The sequence below is a fragment of the Calonectris borealis genome, chromosome 17, assembly GCF_964195595.1.
Source record: "Calonectris borealis chromosome 17, bCalBor7.hap1.2, whole genome shotgun sequence".
NCBI classification, from domain to species: Eukaryota; Metazoa; Chordata; class Aves; order Procellariiformes; family Procellariidae; genus Calonectris; species Calonectris borealis.
In genome coordinates, this window is record NC_134328.1 from 18149417 (window position 1) to 18167603 (window position 18187).

An 18187-nucleotide genomic window follows, 5' to 3' on the forward strand; every position below is an offset into this window, starting at 1 on the left:
GCCGGGCCGGGCGGGGCGGGGCAGCGTCCTGTTTGCCGTTAGCCGGAACCGGATGTGACGCACAATCGGTCGATGGGCGGCCGTGACGGAGCCGTACGCGCCGGTGGCCGCTCCCGCAGCCATGGAGGCTCGGGAGCCGCTGCGGGACCTGCGCGGCGCGCTGCGTGCGGTGCTGGCACGGGTCCGAGGTGGGCGCCGGGGCCGGGCGGGGGCTGGGTCGAGCCGAGCCGATTCTTCGCTGCCTGAGGTCTCTCTCTGCCTTTACAGAGGGCGAACCGGGCGAGGGCCGCGAGCCGTTCGAGCTGCCGCGCTTCTGGGACGCGCTAGGTACGGGTGGAGGAGCGGGCTGGCAGCGGGCCGCATGCGGGGTCGACCGGCGCCGGGCTGGGTCAGGACCGGCGCTAGACCGGGGCGGGCCAGGGCGGACGCTTTGGGCTGTGGCGCAGGCGGGTGGGTGTCCGCGGTGCCAGTGCGTGGCAGGGCTCTGACTTGCAAGCAAGATCCCCGGCATGTCTCCAGCCAGGGCTTTTGCACTTGCCTTCCGCTCCAGGCCGCTGGCGTTGGCAGAGCAGCGGCCAGTATAGAACAGTTGTCACAACTAGATATTTAAAGCTTTTGGTCTCTGTTAAAGTCTAGCAGCACATCCTGGTGAAGGTGTCATGGACCAGGATACAAAACGTGGTTGTGGATATCACTGCCAGCTAAGTAAAAAAAATCTTAAAAAAGCAGTTATGGGACACATGCAACATGCATGGCACAAATACACCATGGAATTTTTCTTTTTCTGTAGTGGGATTTAGTTTATGTCTTTGTATTGCTCGAAGGAAGAACTGGTAATCAAGCAGTAGGGCAAAGTAGCATCAGAGATGTTGCTCATTTAGCTGCTCTGTTCTTTCATCTTTTACCCAAGATACTTTCTATTGTTTTGCTCCCATCAAATCATTTCTAGATCAAACATTCAAAGTAACGTCACAGGAGGCTACAAAGCTGAGTCTGGCATTCTCAAGGCCTCCACTGACTTCTGCAGAGGTGAGTGAAAGCCCCCACAGAGTGTGGAATTGCAGTGTGTGTGACAAGTTTCAGGTATCTCTTGGTTCACTTGACTAAAACAAAGTCATTTGGTTCAGCACAAACAAGGGATGTCGGTATGGGCTATGCATTGTAGAGTGTATTAACCCAATTCAAGAATTGCCCAGAGAACTAACTTCTGTAAGGTGGGAAGACATACCAAATAGAACTATTCTTACATTTTTTTTCTTTAACATCTACAGCTGGTTGCTGATAGAGACAGGATATTGGACAATACAGACCTTAGATCTAACAAAGAATACACAATATTTTTGCTGTTAATTCAGAGAAGTTTATCACGCCTATGTTTGGAGAAGGAAAAAAAAACCCATCAGTTCAGAATAATGATCTAAGCTACTTCTTCCTCTCTGATGCATGACCACCACACCAGCGCGTGTTTTGTCACCAAATCATGAGATGGCTTATGATGTATGCAGCTTGCTTACTGTATCTTGTTGTGCTGTATTTGTTTCCCAAGCAAGATGGCTATTACTATGCTTCCCTTTTTTCAAAGCAATCTGAACGTAAGTGATTGCTTGTGAGACTTTCTAAATGCAGTGCAGCCATGCACTACTCACGGTTAATCCTTTTGCCTATCCATTTTCAGGATTGCCGGAAGCTGAGTGAAGATGTCCAAAATGCAATTCTTGCAGTTGCCACAGTGTACTACTGGCTCCCCAAGGGCCAAGGTGAGATAGTGACAGCAGGGCAGTCACCACTATATAGGGTGGTGGTTCTTTCACCACTATATAAAGAAACCCAGTATTTCAGAGCCTAATATGAGATCTGGCATCTGCAGGAAAGCAAGTTATCATGAGCAGATAGTCCCATTATAAGCTATTCTGTAGACTTGCAACATGTTTATGAGTGAACTGCTTGTGTGTCTACTCCTGCAGATTTCCATCTGTGAAAGAGTGGTAATGTAGGAAGTTGTATAGTTGATTGAGCATTCATATTTATAAAGCATTGAGATCCTTGTCCAAAGTCCTTTTGGAACTGGTAAGCACGTTGCTTCCTTCCAAATACCTGTAACTTCACTTATACGGTGTATCCACACAAACGGAGCAGTCTGTGTGTTCATCTTCAGGTGTTGCTTTCTGTCGGTGCTGACTTTTTGGCAACTTCTTGCTCTTTCTCAATCTCAACCAGGTACTACTCTTCGGAAAATGGTACGAGATGCTACCACTGAAGTAGTGGAAGGAATGATCCAACTCACAGAAACAATTCTCAGTGCTCCATTGGAGAGGTAGTAGTTTTCCAGAAAAAAAGGAAAAAAAAGGGTTTTTTTAGGAAAGCAGCTGTTAGGAAGCAGCAAGTGCAGACTGCTTCCTAAGGGAAGGGGGAATGCAGAAGCAGAGCATTGTTCGGAGGCAGGAAGAGGCAGTGGCCTCATCAGCAAAGGCCCTATCCTTCAGTATCTGAGTGAGCAGAGCAGTGCTGGTGAGGGTACTGAGGTTCAGTTGAGAGTCCAGATCATCAGACAAGCCCATAGCGATGAGGTCAAGCTGGAAAGTCAGGCCAGCAAGTCAGGATCAGGGTCAGGTCCAGAGAGAGTAACCAGCATCAGACACCATCCAGTGATTGCCCAGCATGTCCATTACAATGAGTTGGGTCTGAGGTCAAGGCAGGAAGGTCAAATCAGTGGGTCAGGATCCAGGTCAGAATCAAGGGGGTATGAGACTGGGTGCAGGCGTAACGGCCCAGTGAAAGAACCTCGGGTTAAAACCCCTCCTAAGGAAGGGCTGGCCCTCACTTCTATCTTTCTTCACAATACCTATCAGCAAAGGAGCTGACCTTGTACTTAGCCAACTAAACTCTTCAACTGAGCCAGCTAAACTCCTAGGAGGGTGGAATACACTCAAGGCCCTGACAGTACCCTTTTGTTCCAGTGACTGAGTCAGGTGCATTTCGCTACATGGAGAATAGATTTTCATCCTGTCTGTGGCAAGGAAAGATGCTGGGAGCAGGGTTCCCATGAAGGTGCTGGGTAGCTTTTACACTGTTTGGCAGTTTTTGCCCTTGGAGTGAAGTGTCATCCGCAATGATTGCACAACTTTATAAATCTAGTTATTGGACCACTATGGAATGCTTCCTCTCTTTACGGATTACACACCACTGCCCTTAGGCAGAGGTCAGCAATCTCTAATACAGACTTCTGATTTGCATAGGTTCTGAAAGATAAATAATATGCCTAAGCACCTTGTGAGGCCTTTGTAAGAGGCTCCTGCTTCTTGTTCCAACAGATAATTAAACTCAGTAGGAGCCAGCACTTTTTGCTTTACACAGATACAAGATACTAGTGACAATCTGGTTGGTGATATCTTTCCAGCAGAACTTCCACTAGTGTGTAGCATCTTTGGTGCAGAAAACAAAAACACAGTCTAGCAGAGTGGTGTTACTGAGTCTAACTTTGGGGGGCTATGCTTTGTTTCAGCTTGTCTCAGGAACAGCTTATATCAACTGGTGGTGTGTGGGAGGCATGTGAGCAAGTGTCCAACCTGCCACGAGGTGAGTATTGTATATGCAGAACAACAGAACTAGGAGATGTTGTCTTGGAATATCAATAGCCCTTGCAAGGGACGTTCTAGCTAGTACAATGAAGGCTCACTCTTCAAAATGCGACTGGTTTTGAAATGTATAAGCTTGGAAGCCAGGCCAGATTCTTTGCATGGCAACAATGCAGCTCTGAGCTCTGCAAAGAGTTTGATCCTATAATCTCAAGATCTAATGATCGCAAACCTAGATGAACGTTGTTGCAAGCTGATTTGAATCAGTGCAGTGCCACAGTTTTCATCCTTTTGCTTTTGCAGATAACCAGGCAGCAGTTGCGTCAGCTCTGGCTGCATGTCTAGGTGTGGTCAAGGATGCTCTGGAGGAGATGGAACATGTAAGAAAGCCCCTAAGCCTTTGAGGAACCTGCAGAGATGGATTGCAGTAATGGTTCAGTGATGGAACACAGAGACTGTTTTATATACAGGCTTTGATTTAAATTTGTTCTGATACGAACTAGATTACAGTATTGTGCCTGGATCTTAATGAGTTTTTAAACTCAAGCCTGGTTTACTTTATATAAGGTTTCCATAAAGCCATGTCCTGAATTGCTGGGGGGGGATGGGGTGGGGCGTCAGGGTGGTTTAGGTTGGTGTAAGAATGGCACTATTTGTCAGGTTCTTGCTGTTTGCTCTGTTGAATTGGAGTGAGGGATTAGTTTTTCTTAATCCAGTCCTGCTAGGATTAACAGAATCTGGCAACTGAGATGCTGGTTGGAGAGAGATTCCTCCATAAACTATTTGTATGATTTCTAAATTATGTTTTCCCTTTCCTCCTGCGTGTTGCTGGAATTGATGTTAGGCTCTGGGTTTTCAGTGCATCTGTGTTCTCAGGCTCTGGTGGAAGGGCAAGACCCCTACAGTGACATCGTGGAAGATGAGGAGCTGGGCTTTCGGGGCAACAGAGATACGTATTGGTCAGAAGCTGACCGGAAGCTGCTTAGCTCCTGCATGGGATTAATGAAGGCTTCTAAAGCTTGCCTGAAGAAGGTCTTGGCTGTAGTGAAGGCTTATGGCAAGGCTGATTCTCCAGAGCAGATCGCTCAGCTCGATGATCTTGCAGACATTGCTAATGAGATCAGTCCAAGGTAAGCAGGTCTCTCCCTGTGCCCCTTTTTGCTCCAGAGCAGTCCCTGTCTTTCTCGAGGTCTAGAGAATGGATTAGGAAAACCTTTATGATACTGAAGCTGTGAGCAGGTGGTGGAAGCACGTGTGGTAGGAAGACTATTATGGCATAGGCTGGTGGGAGTTGTGCAGTTAGGAGAGGAACGTATTTTGCAGCTTGGGGTGGAGCTGTGGCCATGTCTCACTCTAAGGTGAGAGTGGCACACAGATGTCTGAGAAGGCAGTGAGAAGCATCCCATTGGTATGACTGACACTGTCTCCTTGTCATGCACTGCCGTTCCTGACTTACATTCAGGGTGGGTGTAGGCTTTGAACAGGATCCATGAGTTGTGCTATTAGGACCTTTCTTCCATTGCTCCCCTCTCTTCTAGTGTTGATGAGCTGGCACTGAGCATGTATCCACCTATGAACCAGTTGGCTGTGCGACTCAATGTAAGTATCTGCAGCCTGCATGCGGGTCTACTCACTTGGCTATAGAGAAGGGGAAGAAATTGAATTGGAGGGATTATGTGACTGTCTCAGTAACAAGTTCTTAGGGATGAAGAGTCCCCTTTGGTTCTTGCACACTTAGCTTCCTTCAGGTGGAAATGCATTCCTCATCTTCACTTCTTCAGGGAAGAGCATGGCCACTTGAGCTTTGGCTCTGAACTATAATCCATAGAGACGTCCAATGACAGTACCTCAGGAAAGTGAGGTCTAAGGCTGCTGATGTACTGCATGTCTACTTTCTTCTTTGGTAATGTAGACTTGCTTAAATAAAGTTATCTAAATTAAAAATACAAATTAAAAATTCTCACAGTGAGCATGGTTAAGCACTGAAACAAGCTGCTCGGAGAAGCAGTGGAATCTTGATCTTTGGCAATACTCAAAACTTGACTGGGCAAGGCTCTGAGCAACCTGACTGAACTTTGAGGTAGGCCTAGCTTTGAGCAGGAGGTTGTACTAGATGACTTCCAGGGGTCCCTTGCATCATAAATTAAGTACTTATCTTCTCATATCTGAGATTTTTTATTCTTAATTCTGGTTTCATGCCTTTGGCCAGTGGCTTGATTTTTTGGGGGTAAAAAAGAAAGTATTGCTTAATATTAAATTGCATTATAGTCAGTCACTTGTAACTTCATGCCTTAATACCAGTTACCAATTTCTAATAGGCTTATCTTTTTAAAGAAAAAAGCATTTTAACGTATATTTAATGTATATTGTCTTTATTTTCACCTCTCCCAGCCCAGCAGTAGGTTGGGATACACCCCCAGCATGTCAGCGATAGATAGCTTCCTTCTGCATCACGATCTGTGGCAGTTTTACTCATTCTTGGCTGTGTGGGCATTCCTGCCACCCCCCTTTCTTTTCTAGTACTGCTGAGTCCCCTTTTTTTCCATATTTGGCTCACTTTATTTCTCTTTTGTTTCTTTCTAGGCTGCTAAGTTGGCCTCGGTATTAAAGAAAGTCTTAGAGATTACAAAGTGAGTATGAGTTACAGTTTTATAACTGTGTGTTTCCTGCTATGAAGGTTGTTATCTTTCTGCCTCCTGTCGAAGATGACTCATTTCTATACAGTAAATGCTGGCATTTTGGAATAATTATGATGTAATCCAGTCATAAAGGGATCGGAGTAAGAAAAGGATGGTAGGGATGAAAGTGGTTCCCACTGAAGATGCACACATACGTGTTAAGGTTTGGGACTAGAGACATGGATGTGGGTTCTTACTTGCTCAAAGCACTCTGGGGCTATAGAAGTCCTGTTTTAACGCTATGGTAATTCAGCACTTCACAATACCCATGTGTTGTCTGGATGCATAAGACACCCAGGAGGCTTTCCTAATGAATTTCCTCCACTTTTGCAGGACAAGCCATGTATGTCCACCATCAGAGGAAGGCTGGGTGCAGTTTCTAACTGGTGCAGTAGATCACAACATGAACAAAATCAAGAACTTCACACAGGGTCAACTTTAGCTCTTCCGTGTCTACATGTGTTGCTGCCACTGGCTCTGGCATATGCTTTTCCAGTGAATCTCGCTATTCTCCAACTACTGGGAGAATGATGAGAACAATGTTTTTAGGAGAGAACTTTACTGCCACTTGGTAAAACTTTCCCAGGAAGTTGCTCTTTGCCATTGCAGAAGGTGTCATTTTGCTTGGATTCCTGGGATGGTGCATCTTAATGCTGTGAATGTGCCCCATTCTTCAGACATTACAACTACTATGGGGTTCAAAGAACAATAAAATATTGCTAGATTTGCATGAGTGGCTTTATCTGTTTTCAGGTGGCAGAGGATATATACAGAAGGAAAGGGTCTTGCTTCTTTTGCAAGCAGCCCAATGAACCATTAAAAAATATGCAGCACTGCTGCTATTTCCTGTCTAACCTTAGAGAAGAGTGAACTATCTTTCTCTTTTCTATTTCCTCAGAATGCAGTAGAAAATATTATTTACTACTTTACCAACATCAAGGATCTGTAGGGGGATAAGAGTGTATCTCCAGAGAAATGCTACATCTGTCATCACTTTAAAGTTCTAGGATATCCTTTTTTTGCCATGGATAGGGAGAATGACTAAGCACTGGTGGGTTCAGCACATATGCATGGTGAGAAATGCAGCATCTTGTTGGGCATTTACCCCGTCTTTGTCACAGTAAGGTTCAAATTGCAAAACTGGAGAGTGGGCATAGTGGCAGATGGGAGAGAGTTGAGTTTGTACAAATAATCAAAGTCAGACATGATTTTAAATATAACTTTAATTAAACTGTTAACATCTATGCTTGCCTAAGATCAGGGCACAGATCATTACCACTCTTGTAAACAGGACAGCAGGATGTGTCCTAAGTTGGGCATCAGGCAGCTGCAATGTCGACAGTTTTGTAGCTCTTCAGGTTCTGGAGTTGAAGGCAGGTAAGATGTGCAGTGAGTCTTCTGGGCCCTGCTTGGATGGGGGTGAATGGGATTTGCAGCTGTTGAATGCTTTTAGGTTGCACAGAGCCCAACCTGAAAGGCAAGAAGGGATTATACAGGAAGCGCACCTCTGTGTATTTCTAGTTCTCAGGGCCCAGGAGATGCATTTGCTAGACAGAAGTGGTGTTGCCAAAAAAGGGAAAGAAAAAAAAAATAGAAGGCGGCTAGCAGTTATCTAAAATACAACAATGTAATTGTGATCTGACGGTAGTTTGGGAGGGAGATATGACAGAAGTGTTGGAACTCCCCATGGAGGCATCTAAGGTTACTTTGTCCTAATGCAGCTTCTTGAGAGAAATGTGGGGGTTTTTTTCACGTGAAGAAGAGCATGCCTTTTTGGATGACTCTTGGCTAAGTCAAGTTTGCCTGATTCTTCAGAAGAGAAGGGGAAGACACTGTTAAAATTGTACCCAGTTGTACCCAGGGACTCTCTTTATGGCTGACAGTGGGTAATGGGTGGAAAGGTATGTCACAAACAGTATAGTTTTACCCCACTTACGGATGTTCAAGTGGCTAGCTAAAAAGCAATTGGTTTCTTAACAGCAAATAATGTCTAAATTTCATAGCTCATTTCAGTGACCTATAACTGTTGTCTTAATTAATGTGTATGTCTGCCTAAGTCTTGTGGTACTTCTCTTTGTTGGCAGGGGGCTTTCCTTCTGCTGTCTAGGCCTTTGGGGTTGAAGCTTTCACAAGTGTCATACTAGCTTCAACTTTTGTATTATGCATCTGTTGAAAGTTCTGTTACCTGGCTTTTTTCCTTTTCAGTGTGAAAATCTTCTATATTATCTGTAAATAAAGGGCGAGATGCCTGGGGCTTTCGTGCTGTTGCAGTCTCTTCCTGCCATATTGTTGCCTGCATATTTTTGGGGACAGCCTTTCCTGTGCAAGGGTTTCTCTAGCTTGTATTGTATCTCTTTCTATTTACCGTTCTTAGATCAATCAGTTTGCACTTACCTGTACTTCCTTTGTCTGTAAATGAGCCCTCGCCCTGTGACCACTATCACACACTTCTCCAAGGGTTCGGTGAGAGGGTTCAGGAGGCTGATCTTTGCTGTGCTTGGCTGATATTGTACCATATTTTCTGGCAACTGTTGAAAGAAGGAAATGAGCTGAAACTGAGAGAAGGAAAGAGATTCTTCTACGATTAAAGGGAGATAAATGATTTTTTGGTGCCAGAGGTCTCAGCCTGAGCTGCCAGTTGCCAGAAGAGGCAAAGTCCAGCTTACTTTTTTCTCAATTATAGTCTTCTGCTGTAGTTTCCTTCTGCAGCCTCTGATTTCCAGACTGGTGAGTGAGTTGGGATTCATCGGGATTTCTTTATGCTCACACATAGACAAGATAGAAGTGGGAGTACTGTATACAAGTGTGGCACAACTCACCTTTCCCAAACTGATGTCTCAGTGCTTTGAAATAAGACAGCATGAGGACAGCCATTCAACCCAGCAGAATTTTTTTGCTGCTTATGACTATGAAAGCTGTTTCCTCACTACTGCAATAACAGAGTAATAGACTGATCTAACCTCAATAGTGAGAGGGGGATCACAAATGCTGATCTCTTCCTGTGCAAAGTGTATGTAGAAGGAGTCCTCGTCTCTTAGCACAGCAGTCAGCCTAAGCAGATGGTTCTCTCCCAACTCTTTTCTGTACCGTGAGTAAGGCACAAAGACCTGCAGGTTGTAAGCTGGAATAGAGAGTGGTGAAATATAGATGACAATGCAGATTATAAGTATAGTCTGGTCATAGCCTGCCTGGCACCTAGGAGTGTTTAGTGCCCAACATTGTACTAAAAGCTGCATCATTTAAAAACTTAAAGTGATCCCAACTGGATTTGCAGATTCAAAACCTCTAAGGTGATGTTGCCAAAGTGTTTTGTTTCAATCACCTACAATCAACCAACCTATTCAGCCAACTTATGTAAACTTATGGCTAAGTGCATTTTTCCTGAAGTGAGAGGACTAGATATACTTTTCAAGCCATGCATCCAGTAGAGTCCTTACCTTCATTGCTTTTGAGGATAAAATGAAAATCTTCCTTCCAAAGTTGGGTAACGGGCACACCATTATAATGCAGAGACTGAGCCCCAACTACCAGGTGAGCAGCCTTTTCTCCACCACTGTGGTTAAACACGTCAATGGAAAGTGGAACATCTTGTCCCAGTAGCAGAGAACTCTTTGACTGGAGGTGGATGAAAAGGTTAACTGGCTCTTCAAGGGCAGTAGGAATGGAGCTAAACTGTGTTTCGCTGCTGCTGCTGGTTGTCTCAAGTTTCTTTATCTTTTTGTAGGCTTTGTCAAGTACTTCTTTTTCCTGAAGAGAACCTGTCACAAAAAAGGGAGCACATGTTTTAGTATTCTAAGGACACCATCGGAAGGATGTTGTTGAATTATCCTGGTAGTAGTGTAGATAACTGTTTCTAAGAGTATAGAGAGATATCCTGTTGTGCTTCTGGTTGGAGCAGTTCGAGAATTTCAGCTGGCAGGACATTCATTGGATGTCACAGTTTTTAAAGCACCTTGGTGCTAACATCTGTCAGAGTAAAAGAGGCAGTTGCCTCTTTAACTATAGCTGTAGCTAGGGCACAGGACTATGTTCTCTTGTGATGGACTGCAGCCAAGGAGACAACATGCCATAAGCTAAGATGAGATGGTAGGGCTGGGTCAGGGAAACAGCACTCAGTAATAGATTCTGAAGGGGGAGCTACTTTTTGAGGGAGGGATTTAGACAATATCTGAGAGCACAACAGTCCTTTTCAGAAAGCTGGAGTCTGAAAGATATCTGTATATATTACGGGGTAGTGGGAGGTGAATGTACAGAGTATAAAGGTAACAGAAATCAGGAAAGAAGGTTCTCCAAACAGGAAAGTGCCTGGTGAAGAAAAGCTTGGCCTTCTAGAGAGCTGGTTAATGTAATTAAGCAGGATGAAATTTGGGGTATGACTTTCTGTAGACAGCAAGAGTAAGGTGGTGTGCCATTCAGGAAGGAAAATTAGTGAGAAGTGGATGACCCTAGTGCTCTGGTATGGCTCTGCTCTCTAGTCCTTCACTCTTCACTTGTAACACTGGCAGGGAGTGTGCTTAGGCACTTGCCTACCCTGTACCTTCAGGATACTTGTAGTTGTGTGTGATATCCTCACAGCGTTCACTGCCCACACTCTTGGTGCTCATGTTGTTGCCAGTGTACTTTGTGCCACCGAGAGCTGGCTTGAGGGTGTCATCTGCTTTTTGTATCCAGACCTGGCACTTGGCATTGATGGCAGCAAAGAAGTAGCAGACATCATAATCAACTTCTGTGTCCCCTTCCTTGATGGCTTGAACAGGGGCTGGCCCACAGAAGGATGGACCTGAAGAGAAAATGTAGCCCAGTTAAGATTTCCGATGCTTTACCAACTAGACCCATGCCTAGTTTAGACCTATACTGGGAGTGGTGAAGTATCTAGTTTAGGAGGACATTCGGAAGCAGTGCTGTGACAGAGTCTTAGAGCTACACAAGCTGCACAAACCAAACAGATGAATGATGATTTAGTGCTTAAAGTCAACAGGGTGAGTCCCTGGCCTTTTGCATCCTCCCATTGGAAGTTGGGGGAGGGAGGAGTATTGAACTGCTTTATTTGCTCCCCGCTCCACTCCCCTGTCCATGCCCCCAAGCCCGTCTTTGATATCTTACCTTTGCTTTTTTCCTGGCAGGTGGCATCCAGTGCCTGCCACCCGCTGTACTCTGGTAGCAAGTCCGCTCGAGCCATCCAGCATTCGTTCCAAACGTGGAAGGTCCTGCAAGAGACAACATCACGTGCTTATACCAAGGGACTGAGCCTGGAGGTACAGTAAAGTTTTAGCCAAACCACAACAAATTAATGCTCCTTTGAAAGAGCTCAATGCATGTTGAGGAGAGCAGAGACCATGGTTTTTGACACAAGTGGAGTTTCTCCAGCTGGACTGGGCTGTCATTCTTCTTTTGTGGGCCCTCTTCAGTTTGGGTTGCGGCTATTTCTCAAGAACAGGTCATGTAGACAGGATCTCAGCTGAGCTGTCTCCTCTCCACCTCCCTGTAGCAGTTTACCTCTTTCTTTTTCCCCCCTCTATTACTTCCTAGATCCAGGTATTGTCTTAAATTCTTGCTTGGGTCCTGCCATGTTTTCTTACCAGACACGGGCACTCTTCTCTTGTGTAAGCAGTGTCCCGTCTTCATCATAATACTCATCCACACTCAGGCTGCTGTTAGTATTGTGAGCCCACGTAAAGCCTGTGACCACCCTGGTAGGAATTCCCAGGCACCTCAGAACTGTGCAGAAGAAAGAGCTGTGAATCAGTTGTGCGTCCTGCCCTAAGGGTGCAGATAGATATAGAGCCTTTTTTGGTGCTAGGCCTATTGGGAATGGCACCAGGCCTGCTGTTTGGATGCTGCAAGAGGCATTACCCCCTCAGTAAATAAGCTATCATAGGTGCGTTCAGTGAATGGTGTGTACTGGTACTCTTATCTCAAAGCTAGCAATGCTGAATGTTGATGAGGAAACTCTGAGGATCTGCCTCTCACCTAAAGATTAAAGGTTATGTTACTGGGATCTGTGTTAATCCAGGAATTTAGGCATATGCTAGAGGTTCTGCAGACCAAATAAGGCTTTGCTCAACACAAAAGTCTTTGAACCACCACTGTACCTGAACACATGACTGCAGCTAACACCCAGCACTGCCCGTAGCGGACAGGCTTGCATTGCGATGCCACCCACTGCCGGAGGATGGAGCTGCTTCCCAGCCACTTGGAAGGGGCTGTCCCATTATAGTATTGCCCGGTCCCACATTCTGTCAGGATTCCTCTAAATTCATCACAGTTCAGCTGCAGGAAAGGAGGAGAGAAAGATGGATTAAGGAATTGCCTCTCTTTGGTAGGTACACCTCATCCTGTTTGATTAAGCTACTCCCAAGGCAGATAAAACCAAAAGGATTTTTTGTGCAAAGCATGAAGGTCATGGCTGAGCAGAACGGGTGCAACAGTCTCCCCTGAGATTTATTCGGTAAGTGTACTGTCACTGCTAAGAGACTCCTGCAGCACTACTTGTCTGCTGCAGGAATACCAGGAAGGGCTGGAGATGGGCAGGAGGTGTTGTCTGGAACAGCCCTAGGCAGGCTTCCTCTTTGGTTGGTGGGTTGCCATAAACGGGGATTGAGAAGATGCTAGTCTTCGCTCTGCATTTGGGTCTTCTCTGCTAGGGTCAGGGCTGCTGTCTGCTCTCCTTACCATGGCAGCAACTGTGCGGCAGATGTAAATAGGGTTCTTGCGCTGGGTGTGATCCTTGTCTCGTTGATGGCGTTCACCTACATCCAGCAGTGTGAAGCAGATGTCAACAATATCTTCCTCAAACTGAAACAAGAACGCATAATTTCAGGAAATTTGGCCTGAACATTTGTTCTCTGGAGTCCCTGCAAGAGTTTGTAACTGTGCAGATTATTTCTCCCTTTCTGCTGATGGTCTTACATAAGTGGGCTGTGGAGGAGAGCTGCAGGCAGAGATTTGGAGGGGGAGCACAACATACTAAAGGCAGACCTACAGCTTTACTGAAGCAAGGTGGGAAATGCATAGGCGTGATACTACATCCCCTGGTTGAGGAAAATTGATGCTTTTCTGGAGCACACTCTAGTTTGGCACAGAGGCACTTCTGTGATCTGGTGGCACTAAAGTGGAATAAAATTCCATTCTAATCACTGGTGTCAGATGGCCTTGGGCAAATTGGAAGATCTACTTGTCCTCACTTTACCTGTAAAATAGAGACACTGTTAAGCTCTGTTAAATGCTTTTACATCTGTTGATGAAGGGAAGGCACACAAAGCCCGGATATGGATCAATGCATTTCTTCATAGAGGACAGCCTGAGAAGGTAGATAAATTACATATACTGGGTTATGGGACTTCATACACAGGTCCCTGTTCTCCTGCACAGTCTTAGACAAAGACAGTGAGTGCAGAGAGCAAGTTCTTTCATCAAAGCCATAGTATGGAAAGGGATAGCATGCTGTACACACAGGAGATATGCACCCTTCCTCTGCTGGTGGCTGTAAGAGAGCACAGACATATTGGACCTCTTGCTTACCTGACAGAAGTCCCAGGGTTGTGCTAGGACTGCATTTTCAGTCCCCCAGTAGATGACACCCTCTTGGTTTAAAATATACTCCTGCCGCTGTGCCTCATTAGCCAAGAACACCACATCATCTAGATTAGGGGAAAAAAACATCAGGAAGAAAGAATTCCTGGTCTCAGATGCACTTGCATCTTTCTTACATCAGCAGACTCCACTGCACTCCAGGGACTTCGGCAGTCCCTGGCATTCTGCCCTGGAAAAATACCACAGATTCTGAATCAGACAGGAAAGAAGAATTTCATTGTCATCTCTGTTTCCTTGTTCAAAAAGTTTCTCCAGACCTAGGCTATTGCACTAGCTAGCTCTTTTACTCTCCTGGCTGTTGACTTCTCTATTCCTAAGGAAGATACAGTGGCGTTAATCAGACCAATTATAATCTTGACTCATCTTAAAATCTTTATTATAGGAAACACTTTATCGAACATTTTTCCCTTAGCAGGAGGACAGGGCTCTAGCAGCGGAGTACTCGGGAAGAGGGCAGAAGTGCTGAGGCAGGCAGCTTTGAGTTTTTATTAGCCCCTACCTCCTTCCTAAGGTGCTGTGAGGAGCAGGGCAGGACTGGCGGAGAGCACTAGGTGAGTCACCCTCAACCTCCATGGAGGCAGAATGCTAGAGCTCAGAAGCTGTTTTTGTGAAGTGACTGATTGCAGCCTGCCTTTCTGTTTCTGACCACATACCTTGGCACCAGGGATTAAAGAGAAGGGTGAAGTTGCCCAGGAGATGGTTAGACTTGGAGGCATGTAAAAGCAGAGCGTACTGGCCAATGGGAGCATTGGCAGGCGTGTTCACAGAGATGGTCCAGAAGCATGGATCCTGTTCTTCCAGTGTTGCACTCCACTGCTTCTGGTCTCCCAGGCTGCAGATGGGAAATTCAGTCTGGGTTCCATCTGCTTTGGAAGGGTGTGTTCCTGCAACCAAAGAGATCTGGTTGTGTCTATTCCAGACATGCATCCTCATCCCATGCAGAATGCAGGGACTTTGTCTATATCTGGAGCCATAGCTCTCCTTTCTTGTGAGAGAGTCTTAACCCTTTAGCAGCTTAATACCTAGTGAATCTTCCTAAGGTTAGTACTGCATTCAGGCCTCCATGTTTGAAAGTGGGATGTGTATTTCATAGATTTTTAGAAACCAGGAACAGCCAGAATGGTGCAGACCTGCTGCTCCTAGGATTCAGTGTCTTGTAACAAAGGTCACAGCCAAATGCTCAGATTATGGTAAAACAAGCTGGGGCTGAATGCTGGTGCCCTTCTCAGGAGTCTCGCTAGAAAACACTCTGTAACAGAAAACATCGTAACAGGCTAGCTAAGTTCGAACATTCCTAAACCAAAAGCCAGGAGAGAGGAGAGATCCTGTGAGTACCTTCAAACCATAGAATTCACTGCATTGGTTATTGTGCTGCAGTGCCTCTTCTGGAAAGAGATCTGGTTTTGACCCTGCAGCCCCAGCAGCAGGAGACTCTATTCTGCCTTAGATAAACAGTTCACTGGCCTTACTGTGGGCACCTCTGTCCAGCTCTGAAGATGGCTTTTGCCACCAGCTCTGTTCTTCAGGTGAGTGGAGGACTAGAGCTCTGATAGGTATGGTAATGACGTTACCTGTCTGTACTATGAGGAAGGTCCTCTTCAGCTGCTGCAGGTAGCTGTGTATTGGAGCTGAGAAGCTCACAGTGATAGTGAATGGCTGCCCCCGCCTCACCATAAGCCTTTCAGTGCTGATTTCTTCTGTGTGGTGATTATTGTTGTTCATTGTGATGTTGAAATCACATTTTTTGATGCTCAGACCTGTAGTGTGAGAAGATATAGAATGAGTTTGGAGCTGTGAGCTGCCTGCAGTCTGGCCCTGGGCCGCATCCTGAGACACACAAACAGCTGATCATATGTTTCTCCACTCTGACAGTGCCCCCCTGCCTTTGAGACTTTCTGCCCGGTAACTGTAAGGGCCCCTTCACTCTGAGCTTGGTTGTTCTTGTATCAAGTGGCTAATGAGCTGCCTTTGCTTATACCTTAGCATCATTAAGTGAACCAAGTGATTATGCAAAAACTCCTTCCTGCCCAGGAAGGGACATGGAATAGACCTGAGCATTCAAACAATACAGATGTGGTTAGCTCTGAGCATGTACTGTGACTACATTTGGAGTCTTACTCTGTGTACTCAAGGGCACCGATGGCACTCAAAGCAGTATCTCTCCATGTGGATACATGGTTGAAATTGTGCACAGGAGACAAGCTATTACACCCCACTTGCAATATGGGTGCAAGCTCTTCCAGCAGTTACTGCACTATATATGTCTGATATGCACCGAAGACCAGCAACTGGTGCTAAGTTCACTGCTGGTTCGGATGCAATGTGGCTGTATAGTCCTGGAACTATGCTGGATCACAGCAAATTAAACACCAGTTTTTCCTTCTTTGCACCACATTAGTTGGCCATCTTGCACCCAGAGCTGCAGGAGACAGAAGAGCTCCTCCTCCTCCTGTCTCCTACACGTGCATCATACGCATCATACATGCTTCTGTCCAGCACCAGAAGAGAGAAAAAAATTGTCACAATTTCAAGCACCCAGTTTGGTGTTCAATGGCTGTAGTGTGATCATATACTTGCACTTTTCTTTTGGTTTTGGTGGTGTTCTTAATCTTTCCAGACTTCTTGCTGCGAAGCAGATAACACCCTGTTTTTTCTCAGCCTTGGGATCATCCTGACCTCACTTATCTCTTCAGCTCCTGACTCATCACTAAGATCCTTGAACCTGTGGGTTGTAACTGCTGCCCCTTATATGACACATCCTGTCATCTACCTCCCCTTGCTGACCCAGGCTCCTGCCTTTGTTCCAGCTGAAAAAAAAAAAATCCACAGAGCATTCCTGTGCTATCTAAAGTCATTGCTCCTGTGCTAAAGCCCTAACTACTACTCTTTGCAGTTTTCATTGGTGTGCTCTCTCCTTATGTCTAACTTGCCTTGTCCTCTACATTGATACCTTCTCCCATTGTTGTTGTCCCTTCTGTGTTTTTTGTGGCAGTCCCACTGGATTGTGTGGATTTGTTTCTTTTTTCCCATATGAATTTTGTCATTTTTTTCAGTGAATGATTCTGGTCTGGCTTTCAAATCCCTTTCCGGCTGTCCTAGTTCATAGTCCTGCACCAGTTTAAGCTTTACAGAGCCAACTCTGACCTCGTATATTTTCTTCTCTGTGATGAAGATGTCTGTTCTGGCTATCTTGTAGACTGGTGAGTCATATGCAGTCTGGCTCCATCTCCTTCATATGACTTTTCATGGATCTTATTGTCACTTTCTTCAAGGTTGCTTGAAACCTGGACCCTCTCCTTGCTCAAGTGGCTAAAACACTTAGTCATCTCTCTGCTTCAGTTTTGCAGTCTGGCTCAACCCTGCCCTCAACCCCTATCTTAAGGATAACTCTCTTGCCTTTACTTCCAAACACTCACATGTCTGCCTTAGCTGCCTCTTACTGCTTCTCTCAAACTCCTCTTAGGCACTGATACCAGCTTTTGTCTGCTGTCCCTTTCTGAGCAGTCTTCCATGCGAATTGAACTCCCTTAGCCTTTAAAGCACTTTCTTGGCTCCTGCCCTGTAAGAAGCTCACCTCTTCTACGAGCCTCATGAACACTGTCTTGGAGCAGGGACAGCTGTTTTTCCTGACAGACAACTGGCAAATGCTTGGGACTAAGCAAAGTGATTTTTGCTTACCTTGGCCCATGTCTAGTTCCCTGTACCGTGAAAGTCTTCAGCTCCTGCTTGCTCTGGTGGGCAATGTCTCCTTCCTTCAGCTTTCTTTAAAAATTATCCACTTGCAAAGTTGTTTGCTTGATTTCTTTATACAGGGTGGGACGTGATGTTACCACCTCTCCTTTAGCTTATCTTGCTGGCCTGCTGTGCAGAAGTTGAGGACTCCTTTATCTCTGAGACCACACTAAAGAGACCCACAGAAAGGGGTGACTTTTCCTACCTACAGATGAGGTTAAATTCCACAGCGGGATGTGAAGCCTTTAAAGACAGCCAGTGACAATTTCTTCAAAGAGCTGTGTATTGGGGACCCCAGAGTAGGAAATGCAAATCTTAACTTGGCTCTAAACAATGCACAGAATGCACTTCAAATGTAAGTGTTGAAGAGCTGCTCTCCAACATTGACCCTAAGCTACTTAGATCTTAAACCGTTCAAGGGGTAAAAAAAAAAAGGTCAATACATCCATTGCCCTTGTGCCTAATTCAAAAAAGTGAAACAACTTCAAAATGAGGAAACTTGTTAAAAGCAACAACTAAAAAAAGTAGAATTTCTGTAGCATAATGCAGACTATTTAAAAATAACAGACTGGAGACTTGGACTAAATACAGTCTTAAAGTTGCCGTAAT

General features: G+C 45.4%; 2 protein-coding genes across 6 annotated transcripts; one reads left to right on the forward strand and one right to left on the reverse strand.

Moving 5' to 3' along the window:
* The first annotated feature begins 53 nt into the window (after positions 1-53).
* CCNDBP1 (cyclin D1 binding protein 1) lies at positions 54-6983 on the forward strand. Of its 4 annotated transcripts, none has more exons than XR_012676356.1 (12): positions 54-188; positions 268-327; positions 950-1029; positions 1676-1757; positions 2218-2314; positions 3503-3576; positions 3879-3955; positions 4452-4705; positions 5114-5174; positions 5357-5478; positions 6159-6205; positions 6587-6618. XR_012676356.1 is itself a non-coding variant. In XM_075167047.1 (11 exons), the coding sequence occupies exons 1-11, from the start codon at positions 122-124 to the stop codon at positions 6693-6695; spliced, it is 1008 nt and encodes a 335-aa protein (XP_075023148.1). In that variant the 5' UTR covers positions 55-121; the 3' UTR covers positions 6696-6983. The 4 variants fall into 4 exon arrangements, 2 of the variants coding, with proteins under 2 accessions (XP_075023149.1, XP_075023148.1); XR_012676357.1 differs by lacking the exon at positions 5357-5478 and adding an exon at positions 5542-5655 and having other exon boundaries at positions 6587-6602; XM_075167047.1 differs by lacking the exon at positions 5357-5478 and having other exon boundaries at positions 55-188; positions 6587-6983.
* A 475-nt stretch (positions 6984-7458) lies between these two features.
* Positions 7459-17744, reverse strand: LOC142089903 (protein 4.2-like). Of its 2 annotated transcripts, XM_075167044.1 has the most exons (13): positions 17525-17744; positions 15418-15603; positions 14500-14730; positions 13775-13893; positions 12926-13048; positions 12346-12523; positions 11833-11971; positions 11357-11460; positions 10791-11033; positions 9691-10011; positions 9214-9374; positions 8648-8781; positions 7459-7723 (listed from the first exon to the last, which is right to left on the reverse strand). In XM_075167044.1, exons 1-13 carry the CDS (start codon positions 17532-17534, stop codon positions 7573-7575), a joined length of 2100 nt encoding a protein of 699 aa, XP_075023145.1. In that variant the 5' UTR covers positions 17535-17744; the 3' UTR covers positions 7459-7572. The 2 variants fall into 2 exon arrangements, with proteins under 2 accessions (XP_075023145.1, XP_075023146.1); XM_075167045.1 differs by lacking the exon at positions 9214-9374.
* Positions 17745-18187: the final 443 nt, after the last annotated feature.

Excerpts from the sequence above, each read along its gene's own strand:
- CCNDBP1 (XM_075167047.1), top strand. The coding sequence starts at position 122 with ATGGAGGCTCGGGAGCCGCTGCGGGACCTGCGCGGCGCGCTGCGTGCG. Across the intron at positions 189-267 it reads GGTGCTGGCACGGGTCCGAG|AGGGCGAACCGGGCGAGGGC; the intron begins GTGGGCGCCGGG and ends CTGCCTTTACAG. Across the intron at positions 1,758-2,217 it reads CTGGCTCCCCAAGGGCCAAG|GTACTACTCTTCGGAAAATG; the intron begins GTGAGATAGTGA and ends AATCTCAACCAG.
- LOC142089903 (XM_075167044.1), bottom strand. Across the intron at positions 11,461-11,832 it reads GAGAAGAGTGCCCGTGTCTG|GACCTTCCACGTTTGGAACG; the intron begins GTAAGAAAACAT and ends TGTCTCTTGCAG. Across the intron at positions 8,782-9,213 it reads ATCCCCCTCTCACTATTGAG|TTGCCAGAAAATATGGTACA; the intron begins GTTAGATCAGTC and ends TTCTTTCAACAG.